This window comes from Octopus sinensis, linkage group LG1, assembly GCF_006345805.1.
Source record: "Octopus sinensis linkage group LG1, ASM634580v1, whole genome shotgun sequence".
Classification (NCBI taxonomy): domain Eukaryota; kingdom Metazoa; phylum Mollusca; class Cephalopoda; order Octopoda; family Octopodidae; genus Octopus; species Octopus sinensis.
The window spans coordinates 166,030,652-166,043,063 of NC_042997.1; the positions used below are offsets into that span (position 1 = coordinate 166,030,652).

The 12,412-nt window shown below is 35.1% G+C and overlaps 1 protein-coding gene across 3 annotated transcripts in view; it reads left to right on the forward strand.

Moving 5' to 3' along the window:
• The window catches only part of LOC115213260 (CD109 antigen), a 60,728-nt gene that overhangs the window by 27,379 nt on the left and 20,937 nt on the right, over positions 1-12,412 (forward strand). For 2 of the 3 annotated variants that reach the window (XM_036506461.1, XM_036506466.1), the window contains exons 15-20: positions 958-1,020; positions 3,782-3,973; positions 5,291-5,440; positions 6,952-7,026; positions 8,082-8,148; positions 9,603-9,765. In XM_036506461.1, the coding sequence (XP_036362354.1) occupies positions 958-1,020; positions 3,782-3,973; positions 5,291-5,440; positions 6,952-7,026; positions 8,082-8,148; positions 9,603-9,765 (710 nt within the window). The remainder of the gene's footprint in view (positions 1-957; positions 1,021-3,781; positions 3,974-5,290; positions 5,441-6,951; positions 7,027-8,081; positions 8,149-9,602; positions 9,766-12,412) is intronic. The other variant, XM_029782197.2, reaches the window with a different exon arrangement.

Genomic DNA, 12,412 nt, shown 5'->3' on the forward strand with positions numbered 1-12,412 from the left:
TATATATATACATACATATATAGAGTATGGGGGTTTAGTTCACAGGTGATCTAAACGACCAGGTATGCTAGGTAAGTGCTGTAACGGATTACCAGGATTCGTGTCTTCTCTGTCGTCATTTCATTAATCTATACTCTTCTCATTTTCCCCATTTGTCTCCGATGGCGAAATATCCCGTACTCTGGGATATCCCAGAAACAGCTGTAAGATTTTGAATCTTTCCAATAATAATAGCGATTATGTCTTGAGATGTTTGTCTTGCCTTAACGTTTGTTGTCCTCTTTAGCAATTATATATATATATATATATATATATATATATTATATATATATATATGCGTGTGTATGTGTGTGTGCGCGTGTAAGTGTGTGTAAGTGTGTGTGTGTGTAGTAGTAGTAGTAGTAGTAGTAGTAGTAGCGCAATGTCCCAGTGGTCAGGGCAGCGGACTCGCGGTTTCGATTCCCAGACCGGGGGTTTATGAGTGTTTATTGAGCGAATTCACTTAAAGCTCTACAAGACTCCGGCAGGGGGAGGGTGGTGAATCCTGTTGAGCTGCGTATTAAGTCTACAAAATTGTGCCTAAAGTATATAAAGTGTATATATAAAGCATATTAACTAATCATCGTATTCCGATTTCTTTCACTTTTCAATGAGTAGCAGATGAGTGACTATCTTTTGATACAGACACAATACAGGCTACGCTTTCAGGTTTTTTGAATAAAGTTTTCAGAAATAAGCCAATAGGGTAACCATTAATTCTGTGAAATATCCCACTAGTGAATGATAAATTTGAATTTTTCTCATCAAGTTGTTATCATGTAAGTTTTTAAACAAGCAACCAATGTATTTTAGTGAAAAAACGATTTAATTGAAGGTATTAAATAAAAAATTGTGCTTGAATCCGATTAATATCAAATTGTATTTTTAAGCTATATTTTTGATGTCTTTCATTGAAAGGTTGGTGAAGAGGTCCATATAGAAGTAAACAGTTCACGCCCAATATCATCAGCTTCATATTTGGTATGTATTTAACTTATTTCTATTAAAATATTCAATGTAATATGGCATTTCGAAATGTCTCTCTAAACAGATTTTTATATGTATACGGGAAATAACAATTACAGGTTGTTCTTGTCAAGGATAATGCTTTTGACACTGATGAAGCAAAGCTATGATCAAAGGCATTCAATTCATGATCATCCTCTTATTTATGTGCACCAGGAATTAATTCACTCAAAGTATCATTTACCTTTTAAATGCGATAAATTGTAACTTGAGACATCTTCATTAGCTTATTAACAGACATTTTCATATAAAAATATAAATCTGCGCTATCTGCAAAAAATATATATCAGTAGTTAAGTTAATTTTAATATATTTAATATAGTGAGCATTAGAAGTAGTGATACTTATGCAATGGAGAATAGACAGCATTAATTCGATTACTAATCTTGTCATATTTTGACAAGTTCTGGAAGCAACTCTTGACATGAATGGATCTTAGAATAACTTCAGTGATATATTACTTTAAATATATTAATCTTTTACATCTACCTGCTTGCAATATTGTATATTTACTTAGTAATTCTTATATCAATACCATAGTATTACGGCAAAATTTATGCTTCGATGAGGAGGTTTGATAACGCTGAAACATGTCCGAATTGAGTTAGTTACATGCTCGTTGAAATTATTAAAATAATATTGATCATTATGTTAATGTAATTTAGCATGTAATTTACCATATAAGTGTTCCTCATTAGCATTAAATACATTAACACTAACTTAGATATTTTCATATATTGTTATATATCATATGCAAAATTATAATGATTATTTCTTGAATCTTACTTTGAAATTGAGGTTTTGCAATGGTATTCTGTCGATCATTCAATGGAAAATCAGTATTTTTACAAGAATGTGTTGTGCCAATAGGTTATACTACTCGGAAATAATTTACTTATACTATGATGATTTTTTATTAGCTTATTTCATCGAATGAAAAAGATATTGTTCGGTGTTCGAAACCTGAGAATACAAATACAAATATTCGAAACAAAAGGATTCGAAGAAAAAGGAAATAATATACTGGGCTTTGATTTTTTCCAATTACTTAAATTTTTGTGACTTAAATATTACTCTGTGGTCATATTGATTGAATATAGGTCATGTGAGTGATACAATTTAACATTTAAGCAAACGACTAGGGGAGGTCAAAAATTATTCGGTCTTACTTTAAAACATTCTTTAGGTTGGCTACACTGCCCTCAGCGCTCACGTGTTAATTGATGGTACTCTTGTGGTTACTTACCAGAAGCTTGATCTTCACCGGCCCAGTCTTCTTTCTTGTGTTACAGAGTAAAGATGGCTGTTCCGCTGTAAGTGTGCACCAAGGAAGAAAAGAGACCAATAATCCGGTTTCACTGGTCTAAATGTGTGTCAAAGGCTGAAATTCATTGCAGGCTTTCAGTACAATACAGGGATAGTGCTCTACCGCATATAAGTATGTATGAATGGTTCGAGAAGTTTAAAAATGGCTGGATAAGCGTGGAGCATGAAGATTGAGCAGGAAGCCCATCCACCTTCATCACAGACGTGAAGGTTCAATAAGCTCGTGAGATGGTTCTGGAAAACAGACAAGTGACCATCAACGAAGTGGCACGTTCTCTGAATATTAATCATGGTTCTGCATACGAAATCATCCACGAGAAGCCTTGCCTCTGTAAAGATTGTACAAGATGGATACCAATAGAGTTTACCGAAGCTCGTAAGTGCAATCGTTTGGAGATCCGTCAACGCTTACTCGACCGCTACATGAGACTTAGGTCAATCACTTTGAGTTGGAATCCAAAAGGCGGACTATTAAGTGAAAACTCCCGAAATCGTCAGCGAAAACAAATTCATAACTCAAACTCCAGCAAAAAAAAGTGATACTGTTTGAGTTTTGACGGTCTGTGTGAGGGGGCAAAAGGTACTATGCGTGAAAGGTTTCTGACAAAGGGTGTAAGCTACTGTTCGCGTAGGCCAACAAACTGAAACCAGCAATTAGCACCAAACAATGAGGTCTATTGTCAAAGCATGTGTTATTGTTGCATGGCAATACACGTCCACATACAGCCGCTCACACGGTTGAAACCATTGAAAAATCGAGTTTCGAGTAACTGAAAGACCCTGCATACAGTCCAGATGTCACCCCTTTCGATTATCATATCTTTTGACTGCTCAAACATTCTTTACGAGGTCGTCGACGATTTACCACGGATGAAATGAAGGCAGTGGTGCATAAAAGGCTGCGCGATCATCCGAAAATTTTCTTCGATGGAATAAGCAAGTTTGTGGGCCGCTGGAAGAAGTGCATCGAAAAGCAAGGAGACTACGTCGAAACAGGATGTAATTGTTTAACCCCAGCTTTTGTTCGAATAAATAACAGAAACAAAAGTGCTTATAATTTTTTACTTCTCTCGTAATTTTCTTCTGGAATCTTTAGTATTTGGTTGTTATTGTCAGAGAGAGAGAGGGAGAGAGGGGCTGATGGAGGAAGGGACAAAGAAAGAGAGACGGGATAAGAGAGAGAGAGAGAGAGAGAGAGAGGGAGAAGGAGAAAGAGAGAGCTTAAGAAGTATGGAAAAAGAGGATAAGGATAAAAAGGAGAGATAAATATGTAAATTCGGTGAAATGAAAGAGTGAGGGGCAGTGGTTTCTTTGTTACGGAGTTAACCCTTCCATATCAACGCACAAAATGGTAATTTCTTAAACGACAGAAACTAATTTTAATTTACAGCTTATGAAAGACCGTAAAACGCTTATGAATAGATTTGTCGAAGTTAATGATGAAACGCATTTTACCGTCAAATTCACGGCAACCGAAGACATGATTCCGAATGTTGACTTTTTGATTACTGCTATATCAACTGAGGGTTCATTTGCTGCCGATGGAGGAAAGATTCCTATAACGGTTACATTGGAAAATAAGGTAAGTGTCCTACAACACCTGGTAAACACTGTCTATTTTTAATATCATTGCTTATCTTAAGGCAACGAGCTAGCAGAATCGTTAGCACACCGGGCCAAATACTTAGCGGCATTTCGTCCGTTCTTACGTTTCTAAGTTCAAATGCCGCTGGAGGTCGACTTTGTCTTTCATCCTTTTGGGGTCGGTAAAATAAATACAGTTAAGCACTGAGATCGATGTAATGGACTTAACTCCTTCCTAAAACTGGCTGGTCTTATGCCAAAATTTGAAACCAATATTATTGCTTATTTAATATTGGGTTGTAGCTAAAACACTTTTGTTGAAATGTATATTTGCTATGCAATATTATTCATATTTGTTAATAAACTTAGATTCTTTCAGCTGGTGTTTTTGTTGTTTGATTCAAGTTAGCCTTGATCAAAGGTACGCAATCAATGACCATCTCAAATTGTATTCCATATTGCATTATCTAAATATATCTTTCTTTAAGACTATTGGTATGAATTAAGAGAGATTTAGCTCATATTTCCCGTAGGTCGGACCACATTCTTTCATTAGCTTTAGGTATCGATGTTACCGTAATTCCTAGGAGTTAGGCAAGATATTCAAATGCTGATGGCTTCTTGTTTTTTGACAATTTCAATGTGAAACAGTTGAGTAAACATTCAAAGTCAATAGCCATGAATAAATTAAACATTATATAGACTGAAGATTTCGACCTGGGGTACTAACGAGATACCCATCATTTTCTATAGGGTCCGTCCGAGGAAAATCATTGCTTTTTGTATCTACTACTTACACCAGTATGTCGTATCCACTCAAACTACTTATAACAACGTGTAGGTATTTCAACCGAGGAAATTAAGTTGATGTCGCACAATACCGGACACTGAACATGGCCCCACGACTCTGGAAGTTCAATTCGATCAGCAGTAGCAATATACATCTATATATATTGAAGTGAATCCCAATTTAATTTCAACGTACATCTGTATAGCAACTGTTAGCAGTTACTTTAAAGGAGCAATTGGGGATTAACATTTTTAGAGCCATATCTTATCGTGCTAAAGATAAGCTTTCAAACTTTCCTAGCTTTCGATTAGTAGGCTAATATCGTGGTCAGGTGGCCCGTCAGTAATATTAATTTTGAAGATTTTCAAGGGAATACGATTAGATAATTTAAAATGTGACGTTTCCAATTTGTATTTAGCTACCGAATATGATAAAAATATTGAAAGTTAAAAAATCTTTATGACTTTGCAAAAATGTCAATTACTTGTATTCTCATATTTATCAAATGTGTTCATGTATGTTCAGATTACAGCCAATTTCTCTGCACCAGAAGGACGTGCAGGTGATGATGTAACACTTGACGTCCATACATCCCCTCATTCTACAGTGTTTATGATGGCAATCGATAGAAGTATTGAACTACTTGAGAAACCTGATTACATTACAGAGGAGGACGTGAGTCTAATTTTATTTTGTATCGAAAATTTTTCTACTTCGTGCATCATTTATTTTTTTTATATATAAAATATTCTTATATGGCTTAGTCGCAAGAGAAAGCAGTTCCCATGATCTTTATCGAGGTCTCCGAGATTGGTTGAGTAACGAGAGGGAGAAACCATGTTTCATTAGGTATCTCCAGATAAGATACCTGGTCCGAAACTTGTATCAGTGTGGAATTTGTTACAAGACAGCCAATAGCCATATGGAGGTGTGAAGTGGAGTAGCAGATTAAGTCTAACATCAGATATCAAGCATAGCCCATCCAAAGAACTTCTGTACAATTTCCGTAAACACCAATTTCACTCACTTGAGTTAAGCCGACGAAAGGCTCTAGCATAAGGCTTTAGTTCAAAGTGTTAAGCATTGAGATCGAACCTAGAAACTCATGATTGCAAAGCAGACCACTTAACTTCATGAACTGTATGGTGTGCCTAAGAAAATGTCCTGTCGTCTCTTTTACATTCTAAGTTCGAATTGCAATTTCTCATCCTTTAGTGGAATTGAAATAAAAACTAGTTGAGTGTTGTAGAAGATTCAGTCAACTATACAAAAATCTGCAGTATTGTTTTATTGTTAGAAAAGCTTATCGAACATTTCTTAGCTATCGAATTCGCATTTGATTTTTTTCTTTTTTGTTTTTGTAGAATAGATACTTTAAATTTAAAAGTTTAGGCTGTTCACTTTGGAGTGTCTTTATTATTGTTATTGTCGTTATATTGAACCGTTTTTAGAATGTCTTGAAATGAATTTTCAAAAGTAGCCTTCCGTTGTTTACACTAGACTTTTAGGAAATTTAGCTCAATGCTACAAGTTTAAGAAGCACACATACATATCATGGCACTCCGTTAGTTACGACGACGAGGGTCCCAGTTGATCCGATCAACGGAACAGCCTGCTCGCGAAATTAACGTGCAAGTGGCTGGGCACTCCACAGACACGTATACCCTTAACGTAGCTCTCGGGGAGATTCAGCGTGACAAGGCTGGGCCTTTGAAATACAGGTACAACAGAAACAGGAAGAAACAGTAAGGGAAAGTTGTGGTGAAAGAGTAGAGTATAGTTCGCCACTACGACCTGCCGATAATCCTATACTCTGTTGGTTAAACCAGTAATAGCTCCACTATTAAATTTGTTAAGGAATGAAAAGAAAACCATTTTGAGTGCTTTTGACTAAATTCAAGGCATTTCTCAGAAAATATGGAAGTCTTTAAGAATATGTGTGGAGAATACGTCAAAGCATAAAATGATAGAAGAAATAGATGTCTCACGTGATAAATATCTTCAGTTTATTCCAGCGTAAAGACTAAAATGAATTAAAGTGGAAAAGGTTTTCTTTTGTTAATACCTATCCACTAATGATTTTTAAACAACAACAATAATAATGAATAAAACAAATTCTGTATATTCTTCATAGTGCTAAATAGTAAATAGTTTATTTTATATAATTCTATGTTTTTATCTTTCAGATATTGTCAGTCATTGGTGGGATGCCTGGATCTGTAACAAAAGTAAATGCTTATAATCCAAAAGAAATCATTCGCGTAAGTGATATATGCCAACCGAATGGCAAAGTGCTTATTTTCCTTAATCTATTTGTTTTTAGGTTAATTTATTTGAGCATTCTAATATGTTTTCACTACAGAATAAATATACTGGCTGGACAAAAGTATTTTGCCAATGAGAATTTTCTTAGAGCAAATGTTCCGATATTTATAGTTCTGGCATTGTAAGACAGCCTGGTCCCTTTCAAACTTCAATTTCGGGATGTTCTTCTACTGTCACTGGTATTTTGAGGTGGGTCTCACTACATACTAATGCAAGGCTTTCGTGGGAGTCATTGAATAAATACGCATCTATAATCCATATTTAGTCTATGCATTAATAATGCATATTTAGTTGCCAATTTACAGAAACGGTAGAGCTCCGATAATCCTACATTTTAATTCAAATCCCATTGGATCGATTTAGTCTTCGTCCTTCCATTAAAAAGGATAATTAGAAGATAATAATTTGCGTATCTCTCTCTCTCTTTCTCTCTCTCTCTCTCTCTCTCTCTCTCTCTCCCTCTCTGGATATGACCGTTAATACAGTGGAGATAGCAATCTCCTCACACACAAAGCGGAATTAGATGATATTTTTTAAAGAGACAAGGCACAAATATTATCATTTGAAAGTCTAGACTATAACCGCTTAAATGGAATCTTTTTGATGTTGAATTTATTTCGAACAGTTTTTCAACAAAATGGCAAGAATGATCTATGAAATACTAAACATAAAACATCGTTGCCAACTTGGCTCATGAGATTTCTCGAAAATGATATTAACTGTATCCCACGAACTATCACCTTCATATCGTCGCCATGTCACCTAATGCAATTACGCACTGATAATAACAAATTAATCCCTGCCAATAAACTATTCGTATCTCTTTGAAAACTTAAACTGTATGAAAAGCAATAATGTTTTATTTGGCTAATAATCTATTGTATCCAGAATAGTATTCGCTAAGTTAAAATGTCTTTAAATCCCTGAAGATCTCTAAATGTAAAATATCTGCAAAATTCTTATATTTGTTAAAACTATTTACATTCTTTAGAATTTTGGCTTAGACATAATGACGAATTTCCCGGGTATTGAGACGCTGACCCGCTATCCTTTCGAAGGTATGTATAAATCAGAACATATAAATAATTTGAAAAAAAAAGTTAAGTTCTTAGTTCAATTGCAGCTAGGACATTGATATAAGGCCTTAAACCAATGTATGAAATAGTATTCAAATCAAAATTCATATTTGCAAATTATATAATAATATTGGACATTTGTAATTTACATTGCTTGTAAGCAACTTACCCCCACCCCTCCGCCGAAATTGCTGGTCTTTTGCCAAAATTTGAAACCAAAATTATGCACGACAATGCACATTCGTTATCTAACCGGCTTGTCGTATAACTTCTTCGACAAAACACTTTGGGGAGTCTTGTCAGACAGCAATTATATTCTTTCACTGACTAAATTTATAATTTTTGATATAAATATATAATTTTTGATATTATTTTTAGCATTTTAAATAATTAATATGACTTGCATTTCAATCATTAAGTAGAAGAAATAATCGTTATTCCCAGCGACAGCTGTAAAATGTTATTGTAATACTTGTGGTAGCGAAGCTCTCTCCCTATATCATGAAAAAGCGGAGTTTCTCAATCACAGTGATGATGATCGGACAAAGCCAAACGTATACGAACAGAGTTGTACCTTAATCGTTCGAGAGATGTGAGTTCTGCAAGCCATCGCAAAGACATTGCTATCTTGGGTCAGGCACTATTAGTTTATCCTAAGTTTACTGATAGCTAAACAGTTCCCTCAGCGTCGCGTCATGAAGACAGTCGCTCTTCCAGGCACCTCAAACTATCACTGTTAGATACTCCCTTTGTACATAAGTAACAGAGTTTTGCCTAGCTACCTTTAACCACCACCATGGGTTCCCTTGGAAAGTAATCCCTCCCTGCATCACGGAGGCAACCTTATTCATAGTAGCTTTAGATTGTCTCTGTCAGCCCTCTTGATAGCTGCCTTACACATACTATGGAGAGACGTGGTTTCTTAGTCATCGTGAAGGCAAGCACTATGAATTTGGACGCTTCAAACAAACCTAGCATTATGACAAAAGAGTCTATCCAAATCGCACGGATCAGTAGCTCCAAATAAAAAAAATATTTATTATAGTGTACAAAGAGCTCTTTAGTCTCGACAAAATATCTCTTTAGTGCTTATGGCAACGGAAAGGTATCTGGTTTATTCTGTAACATAATTGTGATAGAAAGGACATTCAGCCGTAAAACAAACAAACAAAAAATGCCAACAGTATTAACATATACAACGACAAAGGTTTGGCGGTTAAGTCAGTTGCTGTGTGTATCAAGTAGTGTGTATCAAGTAGTGTGTATCATAAGTAGTGAAACATTGAGCTGGAGTAGATCCGTTCAATTATTAGAAAATCAAACAATATGTATGATGAATACTATTGTATTATAGGGAATGCTATAAAACAGAATGAAATAAACATATAAATTAAAACGGCTTCTATGAAATATTTAATTTTTTTTTTCTTAATAAGTTTCTTCTTTAATTCCATTGGAAGAAAGGAGACAATTCCAAGCACCTGTTATGAGCTCTATGTACCTAAAAGATAATGGACCTGGTGGGAAATCATCGGGAAGTAAGCAGACAATCAGGTCATTCTTCCCTGAAACCTGGATATGGACCGAAGGTGAAGCAGAGTGAGTAAACTAATGAAATTATGAATACACAATCAAAAATATTATCATAGAAGACAGATCTTTAAGGTTGAGTGACACCATTATTTGATATTAAATTTACATTAGAGCTGAAAATGTTACAAAGAGCTATATATACAATAAGGTTTTTGAAAGATATGCTATATTTAAATTTATGGATATTACAGTGATAGAAGAAATTATGATTGGTTGTGAGTTTTCCAATTTAACAATGCACAAATAAGAAACTTGAAATGGAGATTCATTTTGCTTTGATAAATTCCTCCACATCAACAATGTTCTATATAAATACAATATGATCTATTTGGAATGTTCATTTATACAGACTGAAAATTTCTTGGCCAATGTTTAATGATTAGCGGGGATGGCATGGTAACTTTATATTATTAAGGAAGTAGAATGAAACATTAATAAAAACATGGAAAGAATATTTAATAAAATATAGAAATATTTCTGAGCTAGATTTTTTTAAAGGATTTCAGAACATTTATCAATTTCTAGGATACCCGATGCACAATCAGATTTCAATGTTTAGTTGTACTACTTTCTCACCAAGTGAGGTCGATATGGGTTATCACTCATACTCTCATCATGTAAGGTTAAATCACACCACTTAATAGCGTCAATTATTAAGTAGCATGTCAGAAATAAAACTATATAAGTTTTCGTGTTAGATTACAGAGGACATAATATTGTTCTTCGACTTCAAAAAAAGAAGCAACACAATATATGTTTACAAATACATGTCCATAACAAAATTATTGAGAGATGTTGAACTGTTTTTTTACACCTTCAGACGATCAGATGTAAAGAATATATTGACTAGAAAATAACATGAAATATATTAAACATACAGGGTGGGTGAAAAGTAAGTAGGTATTGAAAATTGGTAATAAAATCCATATTCCTTTTACAAATTTATTGAAACAAATCATACATGTTCTTTATTACATGGGAACATGAAAATAAATCTTCATATTTCAATGTAAGCAACCAATTTCCTCAAACGGCCAAGGATGGAATGAAAAACTTTCTGAAGGACATCGTCTGAGATATCACTGAGAACCTCCTGAATCCGTGTCTCCAAGTCCTCCTGTGTGTGTGGTTTTGTCTTATACACCTGTTTTGGGTAACTCCACAGGTAAAAATCACATGGAGTGAGATCTGGACTCCTTGGAGGCCATTCATGAGGTTCGTATCGTCCCGTTAGGTTACTTCCTGCACGTAATGGGATTTCCACGGACGAAAATTCAATTCTTTGTGCAACACTGTACGTATTGTGTGTCTTGTTAGTCCACTTTCACGAGCTGCTTGACGTGTTGATTTTTGCAGGCTGCGATTAAACATTTCCTACACTGTTGCCACGTTCTCCACTGATCGGGATGTGGTTGGACGGCCACTTCTTCTTGCAGAGCCCGTGGTCATCAGCTTTGCATAACAACATTTTATTGTCATCGGACGTAGTATTGCATGCTTATCTTTCCATGAACGCCACCATTTCTGAACCAAAACAATAGAATTCCACACTTCATAGCGTGCTGTTATCTTAGCTCGCTCCTAAACAGTCAAACGACCGGCTATCTGGAAAATAAATAAGAAATAAGACAATAAGAAATCCCCATTAGTGTTGTCTGTTTAAAAAATGCTTTTGTCATGGCTTCAGTGATACTAAAAATTCTATTAGCAATTTATAATGCCTAGTTGCTTTCCACCCACCCGGTAGATGAATAAATGACTAGAGACAATTTGCTTTATAATACACCGAATATAAAATATGATTTCTAGTAAGGTGTTTACACATGATTATTGTCTCGTTGTCAAACTGGAGGGCAACGGACTAAATACGTCAAAGCACTTAGTTTTGTTTCAGTCTTCAATTCGTTACCTTTCCGAAGGTCAACTTTATCTTATATTTTTCAAGCTCTACTTCATAGATATACAATATTAGCTGAAGATACTCTCCTCAAGTTTCATTATCTCGATAAAAATAATCAATAGTGTTTATATTGAAGCACCATTATAATCGATATAATTTTTAAAAATTGGTGGTCTCTGCTCTGGAAAGGTCAATAAATTTAATTGAAAAAAGGAAAAGATTTAACAAAATACGAAATAATTTTCCCAATCATACTAATAAGCGGCTAATGAGTGAAGGCATTAATAAAGTAAAATAAAACATTTTTATTTTCTTTATTGCTGTGAAATTTATAAATAAATTCATTAATATTTATTCCAGCTATAGAGCGGCGAGCTGGCGGAATCGTTAGCACGCCGGGCGAAATGCTTAGCAGTATTTCGTCTGCCGCTACGTTCTGAGTCCAAATTCTGCCGAGGTCGACTTTGCCTTTCATCCTTTCGGGGTCGATTAAATAAGTACCGTTACGCACTGGAGTCGATATAATCGACTTAATCCGTTTGTCTGTCCTTGTTTGTCCTCTCTGTGTTTAGCCCCTTGTGGGTAGTAAAGAAATAGGTATTTCGTCTGCCGTTACATTCTGACTTCAAACTCCGCCGAGATCGACATTTCCTTTCATCCTTTTGGGGTCGATTTAAATAAGTACCAGTTATGCACTGGGGTCGGTGTAATCGACTTAATCCCTTTGTTTCCCCCCCCTCTATGTTTAGCCCC